Source organism: Falco naumanni, chromosome 15 (assembly GCF_017639655.2).
Source record: "Falco naumanni isolate bFalNau1 chromosome 15, bFalNau1.pat, whole genome shotgun sequence".
NCBI lineage: Eukaryota > Metazoa > Chordata > Aves > Falconiformes > Falconidae > Falco > Falco naumanni.
This window is the reverse complement of record NC_054068.1, coordinates 22447146-22464703: the sequence shown is the minus strand read 5'-3', so window position 1 is coordinate 22464703 and position 17558 is coordinate 22447146. Positions and strand designations below refer to the sequence as shown.

Below are 17558 nucleotides of genomic sequence, written 5' to 3'. Positions count from 1 at the left end.
CCTGCCACCTCCTCCTGCCTGTCACTGCATCCCTTCCCCAAGACCCTGCATCCCATCCTGTGCCACCCAGCCCTCATACACATGACCCAGCCCAACCCCTGTCACCATGTTCCTGCCCTGCGTCACCACATCCGTGCACCTTGTCACTGTCCCCCTGACGGCAGCTTCACCGCTCAGGAGCTGCAAGTCCTGGCAGGAGGAGCAGGGTGGAGGCCAGGCCCCAGGCCACTGCCACCGAGGGACCTGCGATGGCCACAGTGGGGCTGTCACCTGTGGCCCATGGCTGGGGTAAGGACACAAAACCCAGACACTACACCCGTCTTTTGGAAGAAAACCCAAGGGACCCCTGGGTCAAGGCTTTGCCATCCCTGCTGGAGGGGGACAGCCTGGAGGGGCAGGAGCCCAAAATGGGAAGTTTCTCACCCCGGCTCCCTTTGCTGCCTGCCTGCTCATCAATGGATTTTCTTTTCCCAAATTTTCCCAAACGGCAGGGAAATTTCCAGGCCCAAACAAACAGCCACATGTCAGGTTTGTCACCGGCTCTGGCTCAGCTTGCCCAGGGGAAGTGTTGCCATAGCTACGGGAAAAAAAAAATAATTCAGCTCCAGCGAGAAGGCTCAGCGGACAGAAGTGCTTAATTAAAGATGAGAAGGCAGCAGGGAAGTTTAGACGGGTGCAGAGCAGGGATGTAGCTGGTGGCAGGCAGCTACCAGGGGGCTGCCCATCGTGCCCAGGGCTGGTGCCTCTGGGTTTTGTCTCTTGGCTGAGAGAAAGTGTGTGTGGGGTGCAGGGGAAGCAGGCTGGGGGAGCTCGGTGCAGGGGACGTGGCCTCAAGAGGGCTTTAATGCCAGGGAAGCTGGGGGAGGGCAGGATGCTGGGCTCCCGGCGTGGGAAGGAAGATGCTGTGCCAGCATCATGAGGAGGCTGTGCTGGGACACAGCAGCAGGATGGCTGTCCCTCCTCCCCCCTGCACAAGGGGCCTTCAGGTGCACAGACACAGACGGCCATCCTAGGTATTCAGTTCACACTTCCTGGGGTCTGGCATGGAGATGAGTCCCCAGAAAAGCTTCCTTTTCCCATTATTGGGGCACAATTTTCCCAGCACAGCCCACTGCTTCACTGTCCCACTCCCTCCAGAGCAAAGCTTTCCCAGGGGCTGAGAAGGGACACTCGCTGCCGGCGCAGTCTGGGGTTAGGGACGCACCCCCAGGCTGGGGCAGGAGAGGCACAGGCGAGTGTCAGGTCCCTGTCACTGGTCCATCATTCGCACAGCAGGGAGCAGAGCCGCAGCTCACGCAGGGATGGCAGCAGCCCCTCACAGTCACACTGCCCCAGGACACCCTCCTCTCTACTGACTTGCTCTACTGGGTGCTCCAAGTCAGCACCTGGGAGCAAAACATGGGCCCTGGCAGTGCCCTGAACCCACTCCCTGCCATCTCTGGGGAAATGCTGCCTCTGCAAAGCACCCAGTGGGGCAAGAACAGCTTGTCAGTCCATCAAGGGGTTTGCTAAGATTAAGAACAAGAGTTTCAGAGAAGGCTGTGAAGTTTCAGCCAAGATCAGCAAGTGGGGACTGTGCTGCTCTTCAAAGCCATCCCCCAGCATGGGTGTCTGGGCAGAGCCGGGGCAGGAGGGGACTTACCCTCTGCAGGAGAAAAGGCTGGATGGTTCCTTCCAGCTTTCACCTACGTCCTGGCTCTTAAACAGGTTCCCATCTAAAAGTGCATCAGATTTTGGAAATAAGAGACCATCACGCTGCATATAGAGTCAGGCTTTAATTCAGCAACAAACCAGGATCAGCCCACTGATGCACCTGCACCGCATCACTCCCCCTTGCTCCACATATTCAGTGGGGCAGGAAGAGTTTAATTCTTCCCAGCAGCGAAGACCTAAAGCTTTTGGAAAAAAAAACCATGAACCACTATCATAGCAGAAACCCCTTAATTCAACTGCAGGTTTTCAGTAAAGAGAAATGTCTGAGGGAATGTTGATAACTTGAAGGCAAAGCATATGTTCAGCTGCTGAGCCGAGACAGAGAACACATTTTTTAAAAAGCTTTCTGGTTTACTTTTATGTAGAAAAGAGTGCAAACAGCAAATCTCATGTAAAAGAAAGTCTGGGAAACCAAGCCTTGCAAAGGAAACAGGATGGGTCACACCATCAGGTGTTTTGGGGGAGGCTGCAGGGTTGTTTCTGAGACAACAGCAGAGATCTCTACTTACAAACTCATGATATGGTCCATCCAAGGGTTATATCAAGATTTCTCTTCTTGACATCACACTTTCATGTGAATGATGTGTAAGGGTGTCAATATAACACCTCCATCTTCTCCAGGGGACTAGAAGCAGTGGGACCCCATGGTCTGAAGAGTTTTCTCCAGGCTGATGAGCAAGGAAAAGAGCTGGCGCAAAGGGTGGGCCAGACTGGCTTGTGAACCCATGGCTGTGAGAGAATGAAAGAGCAGCTGTGCCACCTCTGTCCCACACTAGCACAGGTCCTCCCTGGGTGCCCTTGCCATGGGGATGGCAGCTGAGTTCACTGCTAACCACGGCACTGAGTGTGCCAGGAGCAGTCATGCAATTTGGCATTCTTTTTCCACTTGCCATTTTTTTAGCTTTTCATTTGTCTTCCAGATTATCCCTGCAACCACAGTTTCAGACAGAGATAAGTGGCGCAGTTCAGGAATGAAAGCAAGCCGAGGTTGTCTTACAATCTATTCATTTCAGCCATGGATGCTCCCAGAAAGCACCAAGAACACTAAATAAAAGCATCAAGGAAACCACGTCCTGCCTCCAGCACAGGCTGCTGCACTGGCACCACCACAGCCCATCGCACCTTTCAGCTGCACAGAAGTTAGCTGAGACCCTTTTGTTCTTGTTTCCCCCCTGCCTTGCCCCGAGAGTTGCTCAGCCTAGCGGGGTCAGCACAAAATACCTGTGCAAAGTGCCCAGATGTCCACAATGGGTTTTATTTCCTCCCAGTTCCTTCCTTACACAAAACCCCGAAGCTGGATTAAAAGTATTTCCAAAACCAGACAAACCCACTCGCTCTTTTATTCCCCCCCTCTCCCAAAGCCTGAGCAAGATTCTTTCCAAAATGCCCAGGGCATCTTCCCTCCTGTCATTTACAGAGACAATAATCAGGATGTTCATGCCAAGTTGGAGCCATCCAAGTCAACCTTGGGCAGCAGGAATAAGAGCCCCCCCACTGTTTAAGGGTCCAAATGCTATTTAGAAAAATATTTCTTTAAGAACAGACACAATTAGCCAAGATTTAGTTCCGTGGTGACTTGCAGATTCAGTTTTATGTTGTTTTTCAGTTGGACTCAGATACAAGTGCCTGGCACAGGTTTCACCCTCTGCCCGTGGCACAGCTGGAGAGAGGAGCAGACCCAGCCTAGCAGAAGCAGGTGCTGCTGCCAGGCTCCTCAGCACCCTGAGCCTGGCCTGAGAAGTACCAGCGCACCAGCAGGTTTTGTGGATGCCTCCCTTCACGTTGCAGTCCAACCTGAGTCCAATTAGTGACTGGAGTCTGCTGAAATCCCAGCCTGAGCTGCTCTGGCTGCTCGCTAGCTACAGCTAGCTGCACAGCTGGCTTCCACTCAGCTGAGAGACTTTGTATACACCAAGCATTAATTAGACAAATGCAAAGCACCATTTTCTAGGCATTTTCTATTTCTCTCTGCCCTGTAACAAGCCCGTACAGGGAGAAGCCTGAAAAGGGAGCAGGTAGAAGTGGTTCCTTCTTGTTCTGCACATCTGCCACTTTTCACATTTCACTGCTTTGCTGCCACTGTTGACAAGCACTTCACTCCTGGCTAGATCTGAAAAGGCAACAGCCTTGTGGGAAAAGGAGCTGGAATCTTCCCCTCTGCGTATCACCACCCTGAGACTTTCTTGACAGCCAGACCCACCAAATGGAAAAAGCTGGGATCTCTGAGGGCTCCCCAAAGTGCCAGGAGCTGCTGAACAAGCAATTCTGCCAGAGCAAAGGCAACAAATCCTCCTCCTCCAGGAGGTCCTTGAGACCAGGCTGGGTAAAAATTTGTCGGGACTGACCACAAGTAAATGTGCCCAGGAGAAGAGAAGGGGACAGGGTGGTCACTCCTACACTTGAAGTGCTACGGTTTCATGGAAAACGTGCACAGCACAACTCTGTTCTTCCTGGTGGCAAGATCTGCACCATTAATACAGCAGTTGAGACCAGCAACTCCAGCATGAAGAGCTTCAAGCAAATACCCATCCAGAGAACACTCACCAGGCCACAATGTCATTTTGCACCCAGAGCTGAAGAAATGCCACGGAAGGCTGAAGGCTGCGACGGAGAGCGAGCATCAAGGATAAACAACTGATCAGCTAAATTTAGGAAGGCAGACTGGGAGCTCTCCATCACCAGTTGGGTGTCTTCAGTTCAGACCACCATGTCAACCGAAAACATTTAGCTGTGACAGTGATGTGCTTTAAAAGAACTTGAAGATAAATGAATGGGAAAAGGTTACCTAATAATTACAGTCAGTGTTTCACATCCAGCTGTGTTCTCTGCTCAGCTTGACCTTTGGGAAACAATGAATAACAGACCATTCTGGTGAATATTCACCCCTCCTTGACAGACCATCAGCATGCTCATGAAAGAGAGCATGATGGCCTCTCCCCTTTACCCTTTACTCATTGCTAGGCTCTACTTCTTCATGTAAGAGAACCAGGAAAGTCACAAAAATATCATACTTGTTCCAAAATAATTTCCACTGTAATCTCACATCACTAAACTCCACAAACCATTGGTGCTCTAATATCTGCTGCAGGGACTGCAGCAGAGCAAAGCTGGGCTGAAACACTGAGTCAAACTGATATCTCTGTCTTGGGACACCAAGAGGTAACTGAGTCTCCAGTGCAAGTGGCTCAAGCTGCTGATCTCTGAGATCAGAGAACCAGAAGGAACAAAATCAGGCAGAGCTGGACCTGGATCCTGTTTCCAGCTTGGCCACTTGTGCATGGACAAGTCACACCATATGAGCTGCTCTTTCACCCGCTATTAAATAGAGCAACAGTGATTCAAGGCTGAAAACAGAGCAGGGAGGTGCGAGGGGGTGCCGGGGGGCATGCTGCATCACAGCAAACAGCTCCCGAGCTCTGTGGCTGTGTGCAGAGAGAGGGCTTTCTGGGACACCTGGGATGGTAAGGGAACACAACCCCATGCATGGGGTTGCAGGGGTTTTCAGAGCTGTAAAGCCAATCACAATTCACCTGCTCTGCAGCATTGCTTGTTCCAGACAGGTCTCATCTTTAGTCCAGCCCATTTTACACAGCCAGGTCCTCACCCAAAACTCTGAGGCTTTTTGTGGACTTCCACTGGGCTTCAGAGGAGGCCCTACCAAAACATGCCCAGCAGGCACTGAGCCCTGCGACCAGCTCCCCACCTGGCCCATGGCCTGGGCTGGGGGCTCAGTGCAGTAGGGGAGCAGAGACTCAGAGCTGGAGGGTGCTGTGCTGAGAGAGGCAGCACCACTGGTGAGAAACACCGAACACTCTGCAGCAAAATGAGGGGGAGCTGGAGCTCAGAGTACCGAGGGGCTCATTGCTGACATATGGGTTTGGGAACCTGCCAGAGGTCAGACCCTGTCTAAGTGCCAGAAAGCTGTTTTGGTCACTGGCTACTAACAAGGGGATCATTCTAGCAAAATTCAAAGCAAACCTCTGTACCTAACCAGCTAAAGCACAGGGACAAAGATCAAAAGGTCTATTCAAAATCAGAAGAGCAGAAGGGGACAGCCTCAACAACAGCTCTCCCCCAGCACCTGCTAGTGGTCACCCGTTATTGTATGAGTGATAAATGGCTGGAGGTCACGCAGAGTTTGTGCTTTCCCGCAGTTTGCCAAGGAGGTGTGTGACTAGTTTCTGCAGGACTTCAGCCCGGACCACCGAGATGCGCAGGACTTCCTCATGGTTGGCTTTTTCTTGACTGTTGTAGCTCATCACCACTTTGTTGGTGATGAGGGAGATCCCAAGGACTCGGAGGCCACAATGCCTGGCTACGATTACTTCTGGGACAGTGCTCATGCCTATGGCAGGGGAGAAAGGACCAGGATGAGTCAGGATTTACACCAAAACAAGATCTCTCTAAGGCTGCAAACCATGATCCTATCTTCGATGCATGCCCTTGTCTCATTCCCCCCTCAACTCTATTTCTGAGCTGTGTAATAGTTACAGGCTGTGATATTTGTGAGGCTGCAATAGCTATAGCACTACAGTTACAACTCTGCTCAGCACAATAAACATCCCACATCTGATTCCTGTGTGTGATGTCTCTCTCTCCCCAAGACGTGTCAGACTGCTTGCAGCCTTGCTAAGAGAAGTACCGGTGTGCTGTGTCATTTGGCTCTTCTCCTTGGCTAAAAAAGCTGCTGCAAAGAAAAATGGCTTTGTGGGGAGCTGAGCTCCTTTCCTCACACACAGTAAATCTGTAGATGCTAACGAACAGAATTCCATGAGCCAGGGATCAAGCTGGAGGAATCATATGGATCATGACCCTTACCTTCCTCATATGCAGTTGGGAAGGTATCCATAATTACCATCTCTAAACAATCCAGACTCTTACTGCCTATGGTCTCAGAATAAAAAAAAATAAAAAACAATAAAAAATGAAAAGGACTTCACTTCTGATTGGGCCCCACTCAGCCCTGCTGAAGTCGAGCCATCTGAGCGTGGGAGATTTGTGTTTGGGAAACAAACACGTTGTGCCAGGATCCCTGTCCTGGGCAGCCACAAGCACAGAGACTTTCTGCAGACCCATCCTAGGAGCTGCACCAAGCCACTGCAGAACTAAGCAGAAATATACAGAGCTCTTTTCTTCAGGCCCAGGAGACTCAAAGAGCCAAAGACTGAAGAAAGTCAGCCTTGAGCAGAACTCTTTAATCCATGTGCCCAATCAACCCTACCAGCCCAGCCTGGGCAGCTTACCTACGGCATCTGCTCCCAGCGCCTGCAGCACGCGGCACTCAGCAATGGTTTCATAGCAGGGACCAGCCAGCAAACAGTACACTCCTTCTCGGATGAAGCTCAGAAAGCCCAGCTCCTGCGCACTCTCCATTGCCAGGCCGAGCAGATCTTGTTCATAAGCATCTGACATGCAGGGAAACCTCACTCCAAACCTGCAAGGCAGTAAAGGGCACAGCCATGCTGATATTGCTGCCGCTACCTTCCCTCCATCAGAGTTCAGGGATGTTCATCCTCTGGACAAAAGGGAAACGTTATGGGCAGACTGTCACAGATGCAGTCCAATAATTCTTGCATTGTGACATTTCTGCTAGAAACCCTCAGCACACAGAGGTTACAGCTGTTGGAAGGTCCGGCACTGTCTTCCTACCACACAAACCCGTCTGGAACGGTCTTTCCAAGGACTCCTGTCTCTAGGGAGCACTGATGGCCAGTTCTCTCTCCCCAGTAGCTGCCCACAGTGACTTTCAAACATGATCCATCAGACAGCTGATGCCTTTGGCTTCTCCTGCACAACAGCCTGCAGACAGGCTCCCTGCAGCACCCAGAGGCCGCCCTGGTGAGGGAGGTCGAGGGAGCATCAGTTACTACATTTAAGGCTCATTGCAGCAGGCAGCTACTAACCAGGCTCACGGCCAGGGATGCCCTGTACCACAGCAGCAAGGGGTGTCCTATACCCGCACCAACACCCACATGCTTGAAACAGGAACAGAGTGGGATGCACTGGAAAAATCACATGAGATTTGAGTCTTTTCCCTTTACTGTCTACATGAGACCAGTTTGAAGGGCCTCAAGGAATGACTGTTTTTGGAAGGCAGATGAACAAAGCTTGCTAGTCAGAAAATACAACCCAGGAAAGAGCATCCACTTCTGCACTTGGTTCCTGGCACAGCAAGACCACACCAAACACAAGCTTGGACATGTTTCTAGGACAGAAGTATAATTCAGTTGCTCATTTGAGATGCCCCAGTAGGTTCTGCCTGCCCAGAGCATGCACACATCCTATAGGTCTTATATTGCACCTGCCAGCCCAAGAGAATGGGTATTGGATACTCAGCAGCGTGTCAGATGGTATTAGATGTCCATGTTTAGGCAAGGGCATCCCATTCTAGGTGTTCTCCCTTGCAGGGAAATGGGGAGAGCAGCACACATTGGAGCTCCAGGGCCATATTTTAAGTAGCCTCCACCTTCTGCTTCAAGGCTGGGTCTCTTGCTTGCTTTGGGTCTTAAGATAACAGCTCAGTTCTGTTCCTGACTGAGGGAATCCTACTACTGACTCAGGAGAGCAGAAGCAGATGGCAAAGACTGGTACACTGCCACTGAGGAAATCTGGAAAATAAACTCAGCCATGTTCACCAACGCAGTTCAGTAGGACAGGATAAGTTCCCTCATCTAGGCTATTAAAGCTCCTGCTTGTTTACACGTCCTTCCAGCTGAATGTTTAAGGCGGTAGGTGGCTTATGTTTATAAACATTAAATATTATATAAATAAAAAACAAGCTTTCCCATCTGGTTTAAGGTAATCAGTATTCATCACCATGAAAATTGCTTCTCTTTCCTGAAGGATGGCCAGCAATGCAGAAGCCAATCTCTAACTTATTAAATTCAGTCCTCAGATTCTTGCAGTATATTCCTTTTTCACGTCACTTCATTGCCTCTAGTCTCACTCTGTTGTGCTTAGATATATCCTTTCTGGTGACTGAGCTGGACTGGATTTTAGGAGGAGTTTGTTCAGCTGAAGCTCTGCAGTACTTTGAGAGCTGATTCATACAGACCTTTTGCCCATTTTGATGCCTTGGTCAGCAGTACAAAAGTCACCTCCCAGAGCACTGCAGTCTTCACCAGGAAGCTGCTTTTGGGAGGCAATGAGACAGCTATGCTGCCTTTGAATGCTGTCCAGATGGAGTTACTGTTTGATTGGCATTTTTCCTCCTGTTCCAGAGCAAGTATGCAAGTCCAGAGTGCTTTAAACACTCCTCCATATGGCTTCGGTGCTTTTTAACCATTCTTTCCTTCAACCCACACCAACCTCTATGAAGATTTAAAGATATTCTGCCTCAGGTGGGTACTGTCCTCTTGCCATTTGAATTGCACAAGAGTTTATTTCCCCTGAGACAGTTGTTAGCACCTTTCAGATTTCTTCAGAAGCAGAAGCCAGGCCTGGCGTCACATCAGGAAAGAACCAACAGTAACTGGAAGCCAGGCAGCCCACCTTACTCTCACACCAGAACTTTCTTTTGGAAGGATCTCCGGACAGTGCAGACACCTGTCCTGCAAACATCCTTTTTTCAAGATGAAGGTTCCAAGCCAACAACAGATTTCACCATCCTGTCATCTAAACTCACTCTTGTTCACAAACTAGCACCTCCTTCACCACCTCTCTATTGCCTGTCCTCTGGCCTCACAGACCTGGCTTTCATCTGGCTTCCCTCCTGCCAGCTCAGGTAGGAAATTACTCTTGCTACTCTTATCCCCTCATCACAATCCAGCCTCTTTCTTTCCCACCATAAGGCTCTTGGCAGTTCTGAATCTTTACTGCTCCCATGTTGACTTTCCGGACATTTGATGTGCTCTCCTCCGCTCACCCTGAATCTCCAGTGGATGTGTCCTCAAACTCTTTTTATCTCCATCGGAGAGTCAAGGGGCTTTTTTTTTTTTGTAAACACTGGTCCATCTGGCATGTCCCCTTCTCAGTGCTCTGACCTTGCTGGTGCTGGTTGCCTTTCACCCTACCAGTCTGATGGTGCCTGGGAAGGCTTTTAGGATCACAGATCCATTTGTGTTGGAAGGAACCCTGAGGTCATCTAAATCCAACCTCCTGCTCAAAGCAACTCTATGTCTGGTGGCAACTAGGGGTGAGGGTGTGTTACAAGACTATCTGTGCACCATCCATAAGGTAAAGATTCCGCTACAGAGCTGGTATAGGAAGCCTGATTTCCCAGCTCAACTAACAGATCTTGTAGATCTAGAGGTCTCCCAGGGAGCTTCCAAGACAACCACCTCTCATCAGGCTGATGCCTTCATTGAATACATGATGCACCCATACAAAGTGAATACAAAGGCACCCCAGTTTAATGGCCTGGATACAAGGGTGGTTATCGGGAGATGTAGAGGCTTTATCTTTGCTCCACTGTCAACTTACTGCCTGGCCTCTTTGTATCAGTTCCATCACACCAGAAACAGCTGTTGAAAGATGCAGGCTGGAGACACTGCAGCACACCAGATTGCTCAAATAAGAGGAACTAGCAGAGGGAAGGACTGACAAGAGCGCAGACAGCAGCAGGTCTCTTTAGCAGATGGTATGGTTGGCCATGTTAGGAGAAGGATCAGAAGCCTACTTTCATACAGCAAAACCTTCTGCAGGTTTGTGTGTAAATTCCTTATAGGCTTGTAAGAGTAAGCAACAGCCAAGGAAGGGTGCTTGGGGAAGGCAGGGCAGGTGGCACAGCGCGCACAGCTATTGCTTTAACTTTTCCCTCGTGGGTACCTGGAGTCAAACTCTACCTTTCAGTAAATATTAGCCATCAGGCGCAACTGGCAGGCCCAGCCTGTGGCTGGGGGAAGAAAGGGTTAATTGCTAACATGGAGCTGATGCCTTACCTCTCATCATTTGGCCCACGCAGTGGATTATGCCCTCCCAAGCCAAACATGCTGATGTGATCTCTTATGAACATGATGTCCCCCACTTGGAAGTGGGGATTCAGTCCCCCAGCAGCATTTGTGACAATCAAGATCTCCACCCCCAGGAGAAAGAAGACCCTGATGGGAAAGGTGACCTGCAAGAGCCAAAGGCATATGTACAATGAGTATCTCAATTAGTAGACAGCTACTACTGCTACATTTATAGTATTGCAATTTGCGGACAGCTTACATGATACAGAGAAGGGTCTGTATGAGGCTACAAGGAGATGAAACAACTTTTTCTCCATTTTTAAATATTCCTCTAATTAAAATAGAATTTAAATGTTTTTAAAACATACTAAAACCTAATCTTGAAATAAATACCATTAAAATCCAAACCCACATTTCCTACAGTTGCACTAAGGTCAAATAAACGCGGTACAAAAAGAATATGCAGATAATTTTTCCTCGCTGTCAGGGTCTTGCAGAGATCAAACTACTGTGCTGATTGAAGTAACTACCTATGCACATGGACTTGGAGAGTAATTGATAAACCAGTTTTTTTACAGTAATGCTGCATTTTACTGAAGCAGAGAGATTATTTTATTCACGTTAGTTCACTTCATTGACCTACTTATCTGAAGTTAAGGAACAAACGGAAACTAGAAAAAAATTTAAAAGTTTAATTTTGAGAAGTCAAGAAGGAATTGGGATGATATCCGCTACCTCTAAAATGCTGAAGAAGCTGTGAGCAGAAAATTTCCTGTCTATGGACATAATATCTTAAAGAAATGAGTTAATTTTAATAGAAAAACTAGGTTTATCCAGACATGTTTTCCTATTAAACTAAGTTTATCAAGACATGTTTGTCTATCAAGTGCATTTAAAAGAGTTTGTTTTTTCTACAAGAAGTTGAGCAGTGCCAAGTATTACACAAATAAAATCTCTAAGCTGTCAAAAGAAAAAAAAAAACCACAACACTATCAGGCAGTAAATAAATATTATTGGTGTTTTCAAACTGAAGAGTATATATGTGCATGTTAGGTAATATTAACACAAATAATAACATACTTCCATACGTTAACTGGGAAGGTATACCAAGTTACATTAGCCAATGAATTGTTTCGAGGGCCAAAAAAAAAAAGCTGTAAACTATACAAATGCAAAAGAAGATTAGAATAGATTATTGTTATCACTCAAAGTTTCCTGGTTGCTCATTTAAATAATGATTAAAATGACCAAGTTAAAAGCATGTAAATTAATCTGCCTTGTATGATACACTATTTTCCCCTGTGAGTACAGCAGGACTAGCCACTTTGCATGGCTGCACAGCATCAGCTTCACCTACCAGAAGCTGACTACCTCTTGGTTTGAGCTCCCAGTTTTATTTTTTGGAGAGAAATCTGATATCTAAGCAAGATTCATTGCAAGAGCTAACCTCCTGCAGCTGGATATTAAAGCAAGTGGTCACTTTTGCATCTTTTACAACATACCTCGCCTTACGTGAATGATTTTTCTTAAGGAGAACTCACCGCGCTGGTAGTGTGTCCTTCATAATAGTGGAAACGTCCCTGCATACACACGCAGGGCTGCCCGTTCAGCTCTCCAAACACCAATCTGCCAACATGCCCTGCAACTGGAAATTAGTAGAGAGTCATTTTAGTTACAGGTTTCAAGGTCTTCGACTTCAGAGGGATTTGTCCATTGATGATTATGCATTACAGTGGGACCAAGCACTGTGAAACCGAGAGCTGAGTCAATTAAATATCATAGCACAGAAATATGCGTTTATTTTTGGAGGGTTTTTTTTGTTTGTTTGGGTTTTTTTATTATTATTATTTTTTACTGTGAACACACATTACACCACTGTTGGACTGATTTGCAGACCAACACGGGTGGTGCACGCTGCCTTGAGTTATCTCTCCGCAAGGCTCTGTGGCAGGCTGCTGATGGATGGGATGCTGACACCCTGGGTTGTGCCAACCTGTGCTCCGTGGGAAGTGAGGGATGTCCTCATACAGAAAGACTGTCTTGTTGTCCAGTGCATCAGCCAGACCTCCCAGTCCTGATCCACAGATGATGGCAGTCTTCGGGCGCTGGACAGAATGGGCACGTAACCAATCTGCTGTTTCCTTATACACCTCATAGCTATTTCTGCAGAAGGAGAACAGGCCAGTGAGGCTATCAACCCATCCAAAAAACAAGCTTCAAAGGACAAAAGTCCTGAAAAGCTGCAAAGAAAAAGAAATTTCATTAAGACTAAAATAATAAAAGCTTCGCTGTTATTATCAATGTTTCCCTTTTAATGTCATGTATTTTACTCCTGGCCGCAGGCAAATAACTTGAATCCTCTTTGCTGGTTTCATTCTATAGTGGAAGAATGGCCAATGATATCCAGATCACAGAAGTGTCACAAGGCATAACCAGCTCCTATTTCTGGTGGGCTCTGATCTCTCCCGAGTTACTAAAGGAATGCAAAACCACAATTAGACTGAGAAATTACAGTCTATATGTGTGTGTGCCTGGGGATGTCCAGCCTCTGATGGGGGAATCCAAGAGGATGGAAGTCCAAGGGCACCCATATGGCACAGCTGGGATGCTGTGCTGCCAAGGGAGTAGACACTGTCCTCTGCAATAGGTAGACTAGCGGGACAGGGGGCAAACATCATCTACAGGGATGGATAAGGCAATCTCCATAGGTGCTGAGTGCTATCAGCTCCAAGTGCTTCCTTCTGGGGCTGGTACCACATTTTAAACATCCACCTTCTCAATACCTTGTGGTTTCATTATAGAAGGCTAAAAATCGAGATTTTTTTAATCCTCCTCTCTCCCACAGGGTGGGCAGTGGGTCACATCTGCAGTCTAGTTCTAGGCAAGAGGCCCAATGACATCAGTCTACACCAAAACAACTGAAGACAGGAATTTGGGCTCCTAGGTTTATGCTGTTTGATTTAAGAGGGGAGCTGCTCAAACACCTTGGCAAAAAAATGTCTTATCCAGCTCTGAGGCACATTGCCAGAAGGTGGGATAGAAGCTGGCATTACACTGCCTTTTGTGCGTCTGCCTCACGGAAGGGAAAGTACTTCAGTTTTTAGGCCTGTCAGTCCAGTATTCATCAGATGCATTAATCACAGTTTTGGAACAAAATCAATAGAAGAATAATCCCATAATCCTGTTTCCAATAGGACAATACAGATACTTTCTGAAAGTCAATACCAAGGTTGATTGGAAACTCTCCTCAAAAGGGTACCAACAGTATTTCTTGATAGTGATGCAATCATTACCTTTGATGAGTAAAATTAATGACTGCATACGGTATAGGACTGGGTCACGGAGTGACCTAACACAGGTAGGGGCAGCAGGTTCTCTATGTGAAACATTGATCTGCTTATTAAGGGGTGAGAGAATCCGACATCGTGGGGTTAAAGATGATGTAAAATTGACTGGAGATGCTGACAAGCAGCCACTGTTTGCTTCATGAATATGTTTTGTTTGGTTTGTTTTTATTAAATCAAGCCTCTTATTTCCAGAGGTGCAAGCCTTAGTCATGTCATGATTCTGCTGTCTGAAGCCTTCAAGAACATACAGCAAAGCTTTCAAAGTGGTGCTGCACACTCCAGTATGTCTCAGACCAGTGATGAAGAGGATGTGACAGCATACAACTGGTTCCTCTAACTGAAATATCAAAATACTCAAATAAAGGATCTCAATTCTGTTTTTTTTCCTTTATACTGGCAAGGTAGGTAGTTATTGCACAGCTATCTTCTGTGAGCTTTTTCATCTCCTAGCGTCTAGCTCCTGCTATGAGTCCTGTCCAATGTCTGGTACATCAAACTTACATTCCTAGTTACAAACTAGGATGTCGAAAATACCTGAGCCTGTCATAAACCTGCAATCCCATAAGAATTAACTTCTATGTGCATGAATTAAAATGAAGACTCATACTTAGCTGCAATACTTTTCAAAGGAAAAGTCTGGAAATGAGAAAGTTATTTACCATAGTGTTGAATTTCCCTGGTTTTCCTGAAACAAGCACAACTATGGAAGTGACGTTAACAAAGCCTATCCCCGATTATATTATCCCTTGTTCCCAGACAAAAGCTTTACAAGTGCTTTACATACATTAATGAATGATTTCTCCCAATTTCTCTGTTGAATAACAGTAATCCTTGTTTAGAAATTAGAGGGAACCATGAGAATTTAAACATAATATCCAAGCTTTTGACGTACCTGTGACAGGCATGAGAAAAGAATGAGGTCACCAGGATCTGCTCTTCCTCTTGACCATTAATCTCCTTTTTTTAATTATTAAAAAAAATAAGTCCTTGCAAAATAGCATTAAAGAATGAATATTATTGCTATATCCCCAGAATGTTAGGAGTGGGGGATGAATCCCATTCATTGTCTGCTGAAGACATTGGGATTGACTGAGCTATGCTGAGATTCAGGGAATTTTTTTTCCTTCTAAACAGAAGATGTTAAAATATTTCTTATGCAAAAAAGTAGAGCTCCTGTGCTGTGTAACTCCTTGCCTGAAAGGAGCTTCAACGGGTGTGCAGGGGCCTTGCAGAGCCCTCTCCATCCCAAAGGCTTTGGACAGGTCAGAGCTGTCCCCAGTGCCGAGAGCACAATGATGCCAAAATTCATCTGCAGTGCCCTGCTTGTGATATTTAGTTTTCAGAAATCTTCTAGACACACAGCATCAAAGAGGACTGGCAGGCACAGATAATTTCTGAATGCAAAGGAGATACCTGCTCAGTGGGAGTGGAAGGGGAATTTGACCGGTGGGTCACCAAATGCGATGTCTGGCATGGAACTGCACGAGCCTGAGGTCTGTGCGAGCTTTTTGACAGCCTGAATACAAGTAGCACAAAGCCCCCTATAGCTACTCTGTCTCCAACGAGACACGCCTAATAATAGTGCTCAGTAGCATTGCTCTGGATTAAATCACAGGATCAGCTAAAAGCACAATCCTTTTTATTGTGATTGCTGTCATCCACTGGAGAAACATGTCTGCAGCAAAACACAGGACTGCCACTGATGACAGATCTTTTATGGCATGAAAAAACCTACCCTCATTGTGCTTCTAGGTTGATTGAAAGCAAATCCATCTGCAAAGCAGGCATATCCCAATAAACAAATAAAGTGTTACATTTTAGAGGGGCATACCACCATACATTTTTGCAGTGTATGGTTCTCCACACCACAGTATCTGCCTCTTCTGGCCCATAACTCTCCCAAGGTCATCTGCTCATTGCCATATTTCATAATACCAGCACCTGACAGAGGCAGATGGCCAGATTCCTCTTCAATAATAAGATGTTTACTTCTGAGCAGCCCTTGTCTGACATTTATGGAGTGCCCAGTAGGAAGAAGAGGAAAACAAGGCAAGGAAGAAGTGATGCAATTTTGCTAGCCCCTTCCAGCTTGAATGTCTGTGCACCCCCTACTATACAGCACCTTACCTGTCTTCCTCAGCATAGGCCATCCTCCTCCTCTCTGGTTAACCAAAAGAAGGGGATGGTTGCTGGAAATGGAGCTGCAGGATACTATTTGATGGAAGAGCAGAGGCCCATTGAAGCTGCAGAAGCTGCTGTCGTCTCCGGCAGCAAGTCAGGGACGTGTCTCTCAGCTTCTATCTTGCCTTCCCCTGAGCATCTTTAATCCCCAAGTAGGAGGGGCATGTTCAGGACATCTGCTTTTCTGGTCTCACCACCCATGACACATATGCTCTAGAGCTCTACAGAAAGCTTACACACATGCACACAGGCTTTCTAATGCAGGTTAAGCCTAGAAAGTTCACATGCGCGTGCACAACTTTTCAGCAGCCACTCAGAGGAGAGCAGCTGATGACGGACCTGCATAGATTTGCACACTCCTGCATCAATTGGGAACACGCTAGCAGCTGGAGTCACCTGCCTCTTTGCAATTCAAACCCCTGGGAGCATGGCATGAGCTCGCTGGGAGCGTGCAGACTCTGCGAGATGACCTGTATCACCTACTACTGCAAAGAGACATTTCCATATCTCATATAATTATCTTGCCATTCTTTCATGGCAACAAGGAGCAATGTCTATTAGCTCCCTCCAGGCTTTCTTTTTTGCTCACATTTAATTGCCTCACCCATCTCAAAAGGAAATACTGCTTTGAGATATGCTAAACCTCTGTTCAGCTGATTATATTATGGAAGACAGGTGTGGGGGCCGCAGAAATCAGGGCCCCCACCATCTGCACCTCTAATTTTAAGCTTTGTTTTATATGGAAATAAAGCTTAAGACAACCTTGTCATATATATGGGTCTGTCCATGCAACAATGTCTGATACAACAACTGATGTAAACCACATTTTACAGAGCCATAGATATTTCCAAGATAACTGAATGCCAAAAAAATTCAAGAAGGTTGGTGATGAGTAGAGAAGAGACCTAACATGCCCCAGGTAAAAGGCTACAGCTACAATATGTACTCACAACTTAATAGATCCAGAAGGAACACATGGGGCTAGAATTTATAAATACACCAAGAAGGGAGAAAACAATTTCAATCAGAAATTGTCAATTCCTAGACAAATCAGCCAGACATTGAAAAAATTAGAAAATTGGGAAGAACTGGTTTCAGATCTCATAATATTTCTTATTACTTCCATTCACATTTGCTGGTTGGTCTTGAAGAGCCCACATCAAACATCCTCTTGGCTGCCCCAGAAACCTCTCTCCGAGAACTTCAAAGTCAAACAAGGTAATAAACACCACAAGAACAACCTGGGCATTTTTAAAGAGATACACTTCATGTTGAAAGCAGAAACCCAGTGTCCTCTGATGTCAGCACAGGCTGGGAGTCTGTAACAACCAGCAGTATTTAAACATCAAATTCCGTTGACAACTGGTATTTGTTGAAAGGTAGAATTGGCACTGAAGAAAATGGATCTGAACAGAAGCTGTAAGTG

The 17558-nt window shown here is 46.7% G+C and overlaps 1 protein-coding gene across 1 annotated transcript; it reads right to left on the bottom strand.

Moving 5' to 3' along the window:
• Positions 1-1762: 1762 nt before the first annotated feature.
• On the bottom strand, positions 1763-17558 carry LOC121097782 (purine nucleoside phosphorylase). The gene is made up of 6 exons (XM_040615077.1): positions 16079-17558; positions 12598-12767; positions 12146-12249; positions 10593-10768; positions 6957-7147; positions 1763-6058 (listed from the first exon to the last, which is right to left on the bottom strand). The coding sequence occupies exons 1-6, from the start codon at positions 16099-16101 to the stop codon at positions 5841-5843; spliced, it is 882 nt and encodes a 293-aa protein (XP_040471011.1). The 5' UTR covers positions 16102-17558; the 3' UTR covers positions 1763-5840.

Coding starts and splice junctions, on each gene's coding strand:
- LOC121097782 (XM_040615077.1), bottom strand. CDS start 16,101: ATGGCCTATGCTGAGGAAGACAG. Junction 7,148..10,592: donor CGTGGGCCAAATGATGAGAG/GTAAGGCATCAG, acceptor ACTGCCTTGCAG/GTTTGGAGTGAGGTTTCCCT. Junction 6,059..6,956: donor GCTGGGAGCAGATGCCGTAG/GTAAGCTGCCCA, acceptor CCCCTGCCATAG/GCATGAGCACTGTCCCAGAA.